A 15,657-nucleotide genomic window follows, 5' to 3' on the forward strand; every position below is an offset into this window, starting at 1 on the left:
TTACAAATGAGATGGGGTTCAATCTGCCAATATCAACTCCATACTACCCACTCGGCCAGTTGTGAAAACGATATACAGGGTGCTTCAAAAATTATGTAACACTTTTATGGGACTATGGTTTTTATTGGTAAAATAAACAAATGTATGTTAATAGCTTCAAAAAGTCTAAGAATCTCCCCTTGTTCGCCATCATTATCAACGCATACCTGGAATCTTCTGCAGGTGGTCTCCAGAGCCCGGAGGCACATTTCTTGTGGTGTTGTTGCAAATTCTCAGAAGTGTTAACATTTTTTTAAGCACCCTGTATTATATATAAAAAAAATGCTTTACTGTGTAGAATCCACTTCTAGATGAAGGCCTCCTCAAGCCTTTCAGTCATGAGGGTTATTTTAACCATACTTCACCACACTGGTCAGTGTAGATTTGTGAAGGCCCAATGTCAGGCCCAATACAATGCAATAATGAAAATGTAAGAATTGAGCACCTTGCAATGCGCAATCACTAATCAGTAACATACAATGTAAAACAACATGGTTTGTGTCTCCTTGCAGTAATTGGCATGTCGGTGTTTAAACAAGTAATTATTCGATTTTGTGTATTATTATTAGCCTGATGAAAAGCAGGCTAATAATATCTCTAATGGACCGAATTAAAGGACATAAAACTGGACGTACTATCCAATCTCAAACAAGATATTTTCTCACAATAATGCAGCACACTGAATAATAAGTACAGTCATACCCCGATTTACGTTACCCCCTTTAACGTCGTTTTTCAAATAAGTCGTCGCTTTATTAACATCACAACCAATTTTCGTCGCCTCAACCCCACACGTCGCTGACACAACATCGTCCATCCTTTCTCGTTATGTCGCCTCTCAGCCTTCGCCTCCACCACCTACCCTATAAATTGCGTTGATTGACGTCTTTGATATTCGTTGTCGCACCTTTCAGGAACGCATCCCCGATGCAAACTGGGGCATTACTGTATATGGTCACAGGTCAGAGCTTTTAGCTGGCACTGCTGAGATCCTGGATTAAAAACCCTGGCAACTGCCCGTGCTGAAACTGGGTTCTCAAGAGTAGTGAGTTGGTGGTCTCAGCCCAGCCACCAATGAGAGCACAGGCGGCCGAGGAACCAGCGCTCGAGGACGATAGGCTTGCTCTTGGTGGTGGGGGTGCTGCTCATTTTTGAATCTGTGTGTGATGTTATGAGCTATTATCGTTAGCAGTAAAGTGTATTTATTTGCAGGAGGTATAGAGTAGCTACGGCAGAGGCAAGTGGGTAGACGCGAGATATGTGCGCCAACCGCGCGAGTACGGCACCGGTATAGGCGGGAATCGAAGTCACGATTTGCGGAAGTCTTCCCAGGAATCACCGCAAATTTGTGCGGAAGAGGGTCACAGAAACTACCGCGAAATGCGGTCGAAAACAGCATGTTTGCAGAAATTGGTGCGCAAATCGCAACCCTGATCAGGTGGGGCCGTCACAGCTAGATTTACTGTATCAAGCAAGGCCTCACTTGATACAGTAAATCTATTATTACTTTTATTAATTTTTTTACCTACGCGACTTTACCGAAAGCTCCAAATCTAGAACCGTGTAGAATGTTTCGCACTGCACGTAGCTAACTGGAGGGTGCGGGGGAAGGACAACAAACCAAACTAAAAAAAAGTGGTCGAGTGGGTGGGCGAGCGAGCGTGCCATGGGAGTCGTTGTTGACCAGGGTTCGTGGTAGCGAGTGGCGCTCCTCCTTACCTTGACCGTGGAGTCCCAGGAGGCAGTGTAGAGGACGTCGGCGCGCCAGCAGACGCGCGACACAGCGTCATCGTGCCCCATCAGCGTGTCGTGCCTGCGGCCAAACGCTATCGAGTAGAAGTACCTAATGTGGGGGATGGAGGAGAAGTGGTTAGCATGCCGCGCTACGACTGGAGACCAGAGTTCGATTCCCACACACTGCATTTATCTGAACTCGTACCGGGCCTCCCCTAGGTCAACTCAGCCTCAAATTAGTACCTTGTACACAGTGCCAATATCACAACTAGGGAGACAAAGGCGGCCGGGCACGGTGTTGGCCACCCACCCCTTGTGTACCGTGCCGGGGGCCTTGATCGGTGTTAACTAACAGCACTTTCCCCAACAGCTCGTTAAGGCTATGGGGGGGGGGGGGGATCTTTGTCTTTGCAGCGAGAGGAGGAATAGGCCTAGCGGCTGAAATTATATGAATGTTCATACCTCGGAATATCTACTCATACTGGAGGAATCCGACGAGCTATAAAGCAATTTTTCGCAGATGTCTCGTAGGGGTGGGTAAGAAAGTTATAAACAATACAGATGTGCAGAAATGGAATTCTAGTATCAAGTAAAAATTTATTTTATTTGTTACGCGGATGATGGTCCCGTTTAGCGACATATTATATTACAAAGGCTATATGACAAGGGAGGTCCCGTGGTGCTGCGTAAGCCCAGCAACAAAAAAATACATCGACATTGCAACGACCGAGTACAGCAGGAGCCTCAAGGAATATTACACAACTGACAAATCGAGGTGGTATAGCAATGAGGACAGCAATGGACGGTGGAAGAGAACCGGCGAAGCAGCCGCCATGCGAGCAGAAATACCAGGAAGAAGCAACAGCAGTAGTTACAAAAATAATATTATTTAAAAACAAAAAAATATATCTATTATTGAATCGAAGGGCAAATTAGACAGCTCGTGTACAGTTGGAGACGTTGGACATCGTGCGCGTATAGGCGGAATAAAACCACTTTTTTTTTGACGATTTAGACAACTCTACATCAAAAACTGGCAAGGCACGGTACCCACCGACTCCTGAATTAAGGCCCTGCGATGTTGAATGGGCGCTGATGTAGATTAAAGTGTTCAACGATTTATTTATTTATTTTTGGAGAGAATGTATTGCATGTCAGGATTTTTTCCTCTCCAAAATCCTCACCAGAAATCAATAACTCATTTTCAATACCGGATTTACCATCATGATCGATGCAAATCATTTTCAAAAGTTATTCTGTCCATGAACAGCACTTGCAAATACCTCCATTTGTTACCGTGAAAAAGTAAACACCATGAATAAATGAGGAAATAAAAACAACGCTGTACACATTCCGACCAAAAACATTATTTATTTACTGAAATATTTGTAATCCTATTGTATACTATCTCGTTGGGATGGTTTGGCAGGGGCATTGGTTTAGCGCATCGTGCTGCAAAACCTGGGAGGCCTGAGTTCGACGACTCCCAGCGTCGACTGACATCAGGTGGAGGAGTGATATCCGAATCAATTCTGACCTTTGTGGTCAGGCGTGGTGGTGCATACCCGATATCCAATAAATGTCCTGAACACACCGTTTCAGAGTTATTTCGTTGTAAGGATAAGGTTGACTTATCAGCCATGTTTTGTCCACTGTTGGATGAACGCCTTCCCCCACGTTGGTCGCCATCCCTCGATTGCCCTGCTGTGCTACAGCTGGGCTCGGTGCACACACCGGTCTACACCTACTCGCCTCCGTGTCAGGATAGCGAATAAAAAAAATCGGTGACCTCTGTACTGCCAAGTCTGGCGTGCTGATCATTTACACCACTACTGTGGCAGAGCGCAATGAATGTGAAGTTTGACATTTAATGTTTTTTTTTTTACAAGCACGGTCATTCAACAACCCGGATAATCCACTCACGAATAATCTTAAGAGTAACGGTATTATCTGGGAGGTTGTCTATTCTGCTTAGCACTCATCTCAAGAGCGGAAGAGCGGTTTTATTAGGTTTCCTCCAGATTCACCTGGTGTCCTGCCATAGCAAAATTGTATTATTAGAAAGCAAAAAATATTACATCGCGTGGGCCAAATGTCCCAATGCTGAAACGTTATCTATAATCTACTCAATTAGGATTACGGAACAGCGACAACGTTGGCCGCGCCTGCAAAACCTTGACAGGAGCCTCCTGAAGAAGGAGGTTTGAGACTCGAGCTAAATCATAAGCCTCCTACTACTACTACTACTACGGCACAGAGCAGCGAGCACTTACACGTTGTTATCCCAGGAGCCACATATAACGGTGGAGTCTCCAGGGAGCACTGTGCATGTAGACAGGGCCTGTAATGAAAAGGTCATGATGAGCAATTACTTTACAAACGCTGAATGCCATTCATCTTTAAAACACATGTGCATGCATATATTTATATATATATATATAGATGATATTCCCCCATATAGCCTTAACAGGCCATTTGGGGCAAGTGCTGTTAGAGAGAAGCACTGATGAAAATAAATAAAAATAGAATAATAGAATAGAAATAAAATAATAAATCACGACGTTTCGGAGGCAACACAAGCTTCCTTCATCAGGTGTAGAAAGGCACAGCAAAATAATTGTGGTGGGACCACTAGTTATTTTGCCGTGCCTTGTGTTGCCTCCGAAACGTCGTGATTTATTATTTTATTTCTATTATTTTCATTTATTTTTATTTTTACCTACGTGACTTTACCGAAAAAACCTAAGAGTAAGAATCATTGCAGTCACGAAAGCTTCAAATCTAGAAGCACTGATGAAGGTCGGCACGGCATACGACGGGGGCGAATGGCCAGCACCACACACGCCCGCCTTTGTCTCCCCAGTGGCGATGTTCACAAACATGCACTGCACATGGAGAGGTCAAAGAAGTAGTTGGACACGGGTAACTTCATCGGCATCCTGGCGTGATGCCTCAATTTGCAGGTGTGTCAAAACTGTGGTTTGTTTGTTTTTACCGGCTTTAAAAAAATGGCATACAACGCACAAATTTAAACCGGGGGGGGGGGGGGTCCCTTACCATGAAGGAAAATGCGACGCTGCGTTGAAGAGCCATGCAATCTTTGGAAAACATTTTCAAGGTCGAGTCTGCGGAAGAGGACAAGGTAGAAATTAACTTACATCAACGAGCGACCAAACCAATATCAACTTGTCACTTTTGTCATTAACACTGCTAAGTACATAAAATCATTTCAGAGGCACTTGGTCAATGCAAGTCTCCACCCCCCCACCCCAACACAGTATCATTCATGAGGATTGTTGGACCATACTTCACCACGCTGGTAAGTGCGCTCTTACTCGATGGGGTAGGAACGCAGAAAGTTTCACTTGTCATCGCGTGCCGCTGACATCAGCTGTTGTCAGGATCTAAACTCTGGTCACCTGGTGCAGAGCGCAGTGCGCTAACCGCAGCCGATTTAAACACTCCATCTCCTTGGCGGGCGTGCCCGCGGATAAAGCACTACATTAAAACAGCTAATTATACAGGGTGGCCCAAAAGTCAGGACACGCAAGGTAATTATATTCATTTTAAACGTAACATTAGTGCATACACTCTTAAAATTCATTTAGTAAGTTTCTTTTTATTTAAGAAAAAAGGTATAATCTTTCAACAATTATTAACTATGTTTCGTCTAAATTCATTCTGGGTTCTTTGTCGAGTTTTGTGAACGACAGATTTGGGGTGACCCCACCAGTAAGAAATAGATAAATGATAATAGATAAAACAGAAACTTAAATAATAAACAATTAAAATGGTTTCCATGCCAGTGTTCAAATAAATTAAATAACCCTGTATTCTGATTTTTGGCCCACCACATTACTGCAGCAAGAAAATATTTCAATCCATTTTTCCTTGCCTAGCTACATTTTTGGCCACTGCCCAAACCGTCAAGTCCATTATATATTTTGTTAAAAACACGATTTGTACAACTCCAACCCATGGGTGTTAGAAGAAGGGGGGGGGGGGGGGGCTTCCCCCTCGCCCTACAGCACCAACCACGTGAAAAGCTGAATTGATTTAAAATGGGGCACATTCGGCCAATGAAACTTGGAAGTTGAAACGATTCCAGGGTGTTGCTTGCCCTAACAAAATGCAACCGAAAAGTTTACAAAAAAATTACCTTTTTTTGGGGCTCAAGGAGCTAACAGCGATTTTATTCACTGTCCATTTCAACGACGAGAAGGAACAGAGTGTGCATGTTTTACGTTATAGCACAGCGCGCGTTCATCCCAGCGGTGCACAGCACTTTCGATCTGCAGTTGGACACTGCCGTCAATGCAGCCAGCCCCTCATTGCGTTAGTGGGTACATGGCAGTGGTTGTGCGATTTACGTACCAGAGATAAATTATGCTTGGGTACATTTTGCGTGCCAGTTGGCTTTCAATTTGTGGCAACGGCACGCACACGCGAGCCCGCATTACATTTCTTTGCAATTAGAGTGTCTATTCTCCAGGGCTTCCATGGGCGTCTCGTGCAACTACCATCTAGTGAAGCACCACATGGCATCAAATTGCAGCATGCCTGTAGCAGACCGTCTGGTCATTATCAGCAAAGTGAATTACAATTGCTGCTGCGGGTTTTTCCCCCCTTCCAGTCAGGCCGATCAGCCGGGCGTGTGCACCTTCTATTTTACAGAAATGCGAGTCAGTCAGCACTAAATGCCAACATGGCGACGGAAACAAGCAAAAATCAAGGAATGATTTGTAACTGGTTAGTCTTTTGGGTTAGGTTGTAGTGTAAATGTGTGTGTTGTCAACCCCTCTAAAACGTTACATCGCCCATGTAATACAAGGTGTCATGTGCGAATCAAACGTGCCAAATCGATTACTACTTCAGTAGCACCACCGGTGTGTTGGAGAATAATTTCACATTTAAATAGTGAGATTAATAAAGCGAGCACGTGTGATTCACCCGACACTTTTATTAATTGTCTGTTGGGTGGTGGAGGATTGACGACACTTACACAACGACCCAACCCAAAAAGAAAAACAATTATGAATGATATTGGGTCGTGAATGCATGTGTATGAAGTTAAAAACAAACTGTCACTTAAGTTGTGCATTTCGAAACCGTGGTTTCTGTGCATAGGCCCAAAAAGGGCCCACAACTAGAGTGGCCAACAGCAAACAGCACTCTGTTACAGTAGCAAACAGTGAAAGCATTTCTTGAATTGAGAGAGGTTAGAAGAACTTGGGACAAGGGACAACGACGGGAGTTGATCCGAGTGGAAGGAGCAGTGCGAGGGAAGACGGGCAAAGAGAAGTGCTCGGATTAGCAGTAAAGTGAGCTACACATTATGGATACACAGTAGAAACTCGGAGATCGAACGCACCAGAACTCGAACAAAATCGGTGTTGGAACAATATTTCTGAACATTTTTTGCCCCGGAAACCGAAGGAAATTCGGAGGTCGAACGGGCAATCGTGACTTGAAAGAACCTTTTGGCGTCATCTGGTCCAACACCATGTGAGACTGGGCTCTAAGAAAAGCCGTCTCGGGTGTGGACCAATCAATTTCCAGGACAGTGCATATCATTATCAGAGTTGTCTTTTTGTTTGTATTTTGACTGCAAGTGTTGTGGTTATTGCAAACATGATCCCTCGTATAAAAAAGGTGTCAGTTTTATTGCCAGATAAAAAAGGGTAAAAACCTATTACTACTTGAAAGCACTTGTACGGCTGAGACACGTATGGCCAGCGCACATGACCGCTTTGCCCAGACAAAGTGGATGCCCCCTTCCAAACAATAACACCACCACCACCTCCTCACCACCTTCCACTCAAGCCATCAACTCTCCCCTTACTATTAGGTAAAGTGAAGTTCAATGTTCATTTATTTCATGTATTCCATATATTTATTCATTTATTCCATTTATTTATTTAGTGTTCTTGGTTTTTTGCATGATTTCATGCATGTAATTACTGTAAACTTCGTGTAAAAATGCTTTCAGAGATTTCTTGTGTCTGGAACCAATTAATGTAATTTACATGAATTCTTATGGGTAAAATAAATTGGGTGTTTGAACAAATCAGTGTTCGAACGGCCTTCTGGAACGAACGAATTAAGTTCGATCTCTGGGGTACCACTGTATGCATATTAATTTTTTTAAATACTTCACAGCCGGTTTTCAATAGAATGTACAACTCTTTGCCTCCCCATACCATGTCAGTCATGGGGGTTTTTTGGCCATACTTTATCATGCTGGTCAGTGTGGCTTGGCGACAAAGGTGGGGGGGGGGGGGGGCACTGGTTCAGACATCACTTGCCAAATGATGTCAGCAGTGGCCACAAAATCAAATGAAGGTTGCTGGGTTCACAGCAGTGCATCAACCATTACATACATAAAGGACCCGAATGACCTTTCGTAACCACAAGGAGTCAAGCAGACCATACGTCTTCGTTCATATCCATCTCGCCACATAAAATACATTAACATCGTTTTACCCTGGGAGGCACCTATTGATCTTGGAAGCCAAGCAGGGTTGAGCCTGGATGATGCTTTGACGTGCGATTACCATTCACAAGGGTATATAGGCCACGGGGCATAAGGCCGTGCAGAAATATCCATTGCTGTACTGTTCTTCCTATGCTCCCTGCCTTCACCAATCTGCACTGACCGGCACGGAAGAAGGTCAAATGACCCTCATGACCTACAGAAATTAGCTGGCCATCACAAATAGTAGCTAAACTATTTTTCTTTACACGTGGATATTTATAGCAGTAGCTAAATACTCTTCACACGCATGATAGCGACTAAAATGTGAAAGGACAACCTGGAGGACGTGTAGAAAAATCCACGCTACCATGGGGAGAGAAACAAAAATTTGAAATACGGCGTCAGGATCGATCTCCTGTACTTCAGGCGAGGTAGTTAACGTCACCACCGCGGCACACGTACAGTATCTAGAATTGAAGCTTTCGTGACTGCAGGAATTACTACTCAGTTCCTTCAGTAAAGTCACGTATGTAGAAATAAAAGGAAATAAAATTAAAATAAATCACGATGTTTTGAACGCAACACAAGAGCTCATCATCAGGTGTAAATGGGGCAAAATACATCACGAGGGAACACACAAAGGGACATCACACACAGAGCACAGAGAATGGCAAACTGCACGGAGGCAATTACAGCAAGAAGATGGGAGACGCAAACTCGACAAACCTTAGAAACATAATGCGATGCAAACCAGTCGGCCAACAACACAGTTACACACTAACCTGGTTGACCACATATCAAAAGACAGCTAAATTGTGTGTCCATCTTCTGGACTGAACATACCAAAGTAAACAGAGGTTAAGGACTCGCGAACAGACACGAGATACATACAGAGAAGACGCACAGGGAAAGATGTTTCGGGCAGCACAGATGGACAACCAGAGCAACACCACACCAAGGAGATTAAAGCTTTCGTCACTGCAGGGATTCATCTTCTTGGTTCTTTCGGTAAAGTCACGTAGAAGGGAAATAATAAAATTAAAACATAATAAAATAATTATCACGACGTTTCGGCCACAACGCAAGCAGCCGTCCTCAGGTGAAGAACAGGTCTGTTCATTCAGACAATGTCTTTCCGACAGACCTATTCTTCACCTGAGGACGGCTGCTTGCGTTGTGGCCGAAACGTCGTGATAATTATTTTATTATGTTTTATTTTTATTATTTCCCTTCTACATGACTTTCCGAAAGAACCAAGAAGAATATCTTTCCCTGTGTGTCTTCTCTGTGTATGCATCTCTACTATCTTGTACCTCGTGTCTGTTCACGAGTCCTTGTCCTCTGTTTACGTTGGCATGTTCAGCCCAGAAGATGAACACAAAATTTTGCAGTCTTTTGAAATACGTGGTCAACCAGGTTAGTGTCCAATTGTGTTGTTGGCCGACTGGTTTGCAGCGCATTATGTTTATAAGGTTTGTTGTCTCCCATCTTCTTGCTGTATTTGCTGTTCTGTGTGTGTAATGTCCCTCTGTGTGTTCCCACGCTATGCATTTTGCCCCATTTTCACCCGATGAGCACTTGTGTTGAGTTCAAAACGTCGTGGATTCATTGTAATTTTATTTGTGATTTATTTAAATTTTATTTCATTTCTACATACGTGACTTTACCGAAAGAACCAATGAGCATGTACAGTATCATTACCAACATTGCCGTACCTTGAGATGTGGTGAACACGGCAGAGTCATCGGACGTGGTGCAGATCGCAGACACCGGACTGAGAAATACAGAATCAGAATCTTTATACTGGAAGGAATGCCATGAGCTATAAAGATCTTTTTCACAGATGTCTAGTATGTGCGGGTCAGAACATTACAACAAACAACACGAAAACAAAAACACAGGAGTGCAAAGTATAGAAAATGTTATTGAATATTTGAAGTTTTCGTGACTGCAAGGATCCACTCATTGGTTCTTTCGGTAAAGTCATGTAGGTAAAAAAAAAAAAAAATTTCAATTAAATCACGACGTTTCGGAAGCAACACAAGCTTGTCAGTTGGGACAACCAAAGCAAAAAACTAAAATCATTCATTTGCCAACTACAGTAATTAATGTAGCTTTTTGCTGTGGTTGTCTCACCTGATGACGGAAGCTTGTGTTGCTTCCTAAATGTCGTGATTTAATTTGATCATTTCTAAAAAAAATAATCACTGACGTGACTTTACCGAAAGAACCAAAGAGTATAGAAAATGTAAACCAATCACTTAAAAATATATATATAAAAAACTAAACGGCACACACACAAAGTCACAAGACAGGGGTTCTATGGGTCCAAGCCTACGATTGTGGGTTCATATGCGAGTCTGTGGTGCCCACCCACGTGGAAATTTATAGGTGTCGAGGTTAATATATATATACGTCTCTGGGGTGCATCTGTGGGTCTATGCGATTGTCTCCAATATATACACACAGTAAATATGTCTACTGTTTCTATACCACGTTTGGAAATGCAGGTCGCATTTAGATGCCATATAAATTCAAAATGCACCGTAAATTGTCCTGCACTGCAGACCGGCCAAGTTAATCCATCCAGCATGGCCTGAAGGCGGGTATCAATTAAAACCTCGTCTTCTGGAAATGGCCCCGTCTAACGGCCAAACGCGCAAGGGAAACGTGCAGCATCCTGCCAGCCCACTAAAGGTCAGCGGTAATTGGATTATTGAGCATTCCTCCGGCCACAAAAGGCGGGCTTTGCTTTCACCGCATGGGACCAGCAACGGGTGGAGGGGGTGAACGCGACTCGTCAGTGCCACCACGAGGCAGGGGAGGCATTAGCAGCGACAGCGGGGAGTATCTTCTTGGTTCTTTCGGTAAAGTCACGTAGAAGGGAAATAATAAAATAATAAAAATTCAACATATTACATAATTCTCACGACGTTTCGGCCACAACGCAAGCAGCCGTCCTCAGGTGAAGAACAGGTCTGTCGGAAAGACAGCGTCTGAATGAACACCACCAGGCTAGCGGGGAGTAGATCGCGTTATTTATAAATGTGTCGTAACCCTCCACCACCCAACACGGCCAATCAGTAAAAAAGTGTCACGTTGACAAAAGACAAATAGTTCACTGCTTTAGCCCACCGGTGTGTTGAAGCGTGAAACCACAACATTTACGATTCAATTACAATTAAAATTGTAAATGTTGTGGTTTCACGCTTCAACACGCCGGTGGGCTAAAGCAGTGAACTATTTGTCTTTTGTCAACGTGACACTTTTTTACTGATTGGCCGTGTCGGGTGGTGGAGGGTTACGACACATTTATAAATAACGCGATCTAAACCCTAAAACGTTGATTATGAATAATATTGGTCGCGAAAGCCTACGTGTTAAACTAGCGGGGAGTAACGGCGTGACGCACGGGGTGGGGGCGTTTCGTACGGTGGGGCGAGCGACCGCGAGTGTCGTGTGAATTAGATTTGCAGAGATAAAATCCTCATGATACACCTCCCTGGACATCCGTGAAAAATTGCTTTATAGCTCCAGTATAAATAATGATTCTGATATAAATTTTCACGTGACAATTGCCTGTGTCAGTCGACCGCAACTTCGTAAATTGTATCGTGAAAGTTTATCGTGTTGCCTGTGCTTGCTGTTCTTCCGCAGTAGGATTAACAGTCACTTAAAAAGTTATTCTGCAATAGCAGTTTAATCAAAACTCAAGCCCGAGGTTCATTTTCCACGCACCACAGCTTTGCAACCCACAACGCTGCTCCATAAAAGATGCACAAAAACTGCGAGTTGCACAATCACCAACTGAACTGGGTCCACCAACAACAAAAATGATGATGTCATATAACTGGCACACTGTCTCCTCGACAGACCTGTTCTCCACCTGAAACAGGCTGCTTGCGTTGTGGCCAAAACGTCGTGAGAATTATTTTATAATATTTTATTTTTTATTATTTTATTATTTTCCTTCTACGTGACTTTACCGAAAGAACCAAGAAGATGAACTGGCACACCGTCAAATACTCCAGAATACATTTATAGCTATTCACGTAGATATTTAAACGATTTTTTCATGCACAATGAAAGTACATCGCGCATGCACATTATACATGTCGATTAACCATGCATAACCCAGCCGAAAAAGGATATAGGAATACCCTAAACCCCCACCCCCCAAACAAAAGGGGGATCTTTCTTCTTCTTGGTTCTATCGGTAAAGTCACGTAGAAGGGAAATAATACAATTTTAACATAATAAAATAATATAATAAAAACAATTTATTTCCCTTCTACGTGACTTTACCGAAAGAACCAAGAAGATGAATCCCTGCAGTCACAAAAGCTTTAAATCGAAACAAAAGGGGGATCGCTCCACAACCCCGGCTGTCGCCTGACGATGCTGGTTGTCAGGCGGTGGTGGGTTTAAGAAAACATTTCTATTTACGCGATTTAACCCAAAAAAAACCTCTTACGTTTGGGCATATTTTTTCAAGGTGTAAAGTAAAACGAAAAAGTGCTTGGACCATCACAATTTGACGATATTTAGGGGAAAAAACTGGACGACGCGAATGTTATGAGCCTCTTAACGCACGATGCATCACCCTATCGTGGGCAGCCTTCACGTTGGTGCGAGGGAAGGGGGAATTCCTCACTCCTTGTGAAACTTGTGCCGTGAAGAGATCTTCATCTCGCCGAGGTTGCTCCAAATGAGTGTTTTGCTGTCCTCCGTCAGGTCTTCAAAGCACGAGTCTTCAGGACTTGCGTCGGTCGCTGGATCTGTTAACAGGTGGCATTTGTTATTTTCCAGCGGGGGGGGGGGGGGGGGTTATGGTAGCTTTCTGCCCTGTGATCCAGCAACCCAACAATCTTGATGATGGTGGGGGGGGGGGGGGGGGTTGATCACAAAGAGATGGAACCAGAGCACACGCAAACTGGGATTTGACTTAATCTCATCAATTGGACAGTTTTGGGTGTCCTGCCACAGCACCACAATCCCATTTACGCAAAGTATTACAAGTATGCAGGGTGCCAATGGTAGATAGTGCAACTCATTATTAAAAGGAAGTTTAAAAAATCAAGCCACTGCTGAATGAAGGCCTCCTCAGGCTGACGCCACTTCTCATGGACTAAACAATCCACCCACGCACGAGCAGACTTCATCGTTCCATCCTTTGGCTGCCACTCTTATTGGTCTAGACCCTCCCCCCCCCCCCCAAACCATAATCCTCGCTCGCGAAATGTCCTTGTCAAGCCCGCTTACTTTTATTAACATTAAAAAAATGTAGGTGACATTTCGGTGTTAACTTAGCAACAATTATTTTATATTTCAGTCATGATCTTAGGACTGTTGGTCAAGTCTTAGGTCTGTGGATTTCGTGAAGCAATGGCTCTGGTCTCGTCGACTGAAGCAGGAAAAAATTGAGTGTACTCCGTTATTAAATATTGGAGAGATGGGTTATGCAATTTCCACCTCCGCCTCTCAACGCCCCACCCGCAACCATGTGATCAGCTCAGCCAAGACCCACGTTTGCGCTTCATCGTACGACATTACTAGCCCTAATAACGTTGCCGAATTATTTTTTATCTGCATCTTCATTTCAGTCCAGCCAAAGTCAGTCACACTTGTGGGTAGTTGTCGTCACAAATCATCATCGCCACGCTTGAGTAGTCATCCACTCATACAGTCGGTCATCGTTATTAAAAAACGCACACGAACACACACACAAAAGTAACTGAAATTGGCCAATCACCACCTTACGAATTACTTAATTGGGATTACACCGCAGCACCAACATCACCCCACTTTGTGAAAACTTGGCATGAGACTTCTGAAAACGAATCTTGAAACTCGGACACATTTCTGGGTACTCAAGTGTAACAATAACGACTAAATAAAACAAAGAATCGCACTTTGAACAGTATATTCCGTGAATAAAACTACCGCTGCTTTGCCAAGTGCTTACAAAATCACGGAACCGACAAACAATAACATCTGTAAATCTATGCATGAATATACGTTTCATTAAAACCCACCACCACCCGACACAGCCAATTATAATAAGGGCACGTAAACAATACGTGCCAATAAGTTGCTACTTCAAGCACACCGGTGCGTTGGAAAGTAAACCCACAACATTTTACAATTCGAGTAGCGTGATGCTTCGCTGGCGATTACCACCAGCTCCATCCGACAAAACCTATACAGTATTATGGATAATATTGGTCGAAAGCTTTTCGGTGTTAAACTGGTAAAAATCCACCAATTTCGATCCGCCGACCTCTGCTCTATTTTTCGAGCTGCGGTGCCGGGGCCGTACCTACGGTGGTCCAGGGCACACCACGGCTGCTGGGAGTGGAGGGTGAGCGGGCCGAGTGGCTGTGGTAGCGCGGAGCGAGACGCTGCGGGTGCGGCGTCTTGAAGAGCTGTAGCGGAGTCTGTCCGAACTCCAGGATCTGGGTCAGCACCGCTATTTTGTCCGTGGCATCGCGGACCCTGGAGAGGAGGCAGGGAGTGGTGTGGTCGGAGGGGGCGCAGTGGGTGGAGAGGCCAAGGGCCAACATCGATAAGCAATTTTAGTGTGGGACGAAGAAAACGGCTATGGGAAAACTGTTACATCTTCATTGAGTGACGCGGGAGATTTTCCCAATGTGTGTTTTGGGAGCCTCGAAGTGGCAACAACAACGAAACTGAAACTCAACTTTTATTATTACTTGAGCGTGCGGCACAGCAATCAAGTAATCGGTTTGTTTTGAAATGCTCTGTCATGTGTGTAATGTATTGCAGAATCGAAGGTGTGAAAAGGAAGCCAAGTCTTCCTAACCATGCATTACTAAGGCATGTGCGCACACTGAATAATAAAAGGGGCATTTGTGCGTGCGTGCGTACATTTCATTCGAAATTCAAATAATTAAAGTTGTAGGAAATTAAAACGGCAAAGATTGTGAATTGACCGACAGGGTCAATATTAGCAACAGTTAATGGAATTCTATAGTCTGTCCTTTAAAAACGAGAAAATAGATAATACACCTACAACTGAAAACGTGGGGAAGATGCATGCTTGAAATTACGCCGAGGAGGAAAAAAAAACGAACACTTGGATCGGAGAACAAAACGCAAATTATAGACACGGCATTGACCGTTAATAATAGCGAGCATCGGCAGGACACGCTGCGGCAAGGGATGGTGGACGACACGACACACAATAGCTAAACGGACACACGATGACAACAACGACGACCACCACAGTGGAGATTTCCTCGCATGCATGAGAAAAATGGAGAATTGAGTCGCAAGTCGGCGGAGGACCGACGGCGCTGACATCGGGATGGGGCCTTAATCCAGCCGCGGCTCGGCTTTGGCCGCAAATTATTTTGACGACAGTCTAATTCAAGCCCAAAACTGTCCAA

At 44.0% G+C, this 15,657-nt stretch overlaps 1 protein-coding gene across 4 annotated transcripts in view; it reads right to left on the minus strand.

Moving 5' to 3' along the window:
• Positions 1–15,657, minus strand: part of NSMAF (neutral sphingomyelinase activation associated factor) — a 62,638-nt gene that overhangs the window by 17,613 nt on the left and 29,368 nt on the right. For all 4 annotated transcript variants that reach the window (XM_061571926.1, XM_061571923.1, XM_061571927.1 and 1 more), the window contains 6 exons: positions 14,568–14,743; positions 12,903–13,026; positions 9,964–10,022; positions 4,831–4,898; positions 4,047–4,114; positions 1,759–1,882 (listed from right to left, as the gene is read on the minus strand). In XM_061571926.1, the coding sequence (XP_061427910.1) occupies positions 1,759–1,882; positions 4,047–4,114; positions 4,831–4,898; positions 9,964–10,022; positions 12,903–13,026; positions 14,568–14,743 (619 nt within the window). The remainder of the gene's footprint in view (positions 1–1,758; positions 1,883–4,046; positions 4,115–4,830; positions 4,899–9,963; positions 10,023–12,902; positions 13,027–14,567; positions 14,744–15,657) is intronic.

The sequence above is a fragment of the Lethenteron reissneri genome, chromosome 49 (genome assembly GCF_015708825.2).
Source record: "Lethenteron reissneri isolate LAM-NWPU_2019-01 chromosome 49, ASM1570882v1, whole genome shotgun sequence".
Taxonomy (NCBI): Eukaryota; Metazoa; Chordata; class Hyperoartia; order Petromyzontiformes; family Petromyzontidae; genus Lethenteron; species Lethenteron reissneri.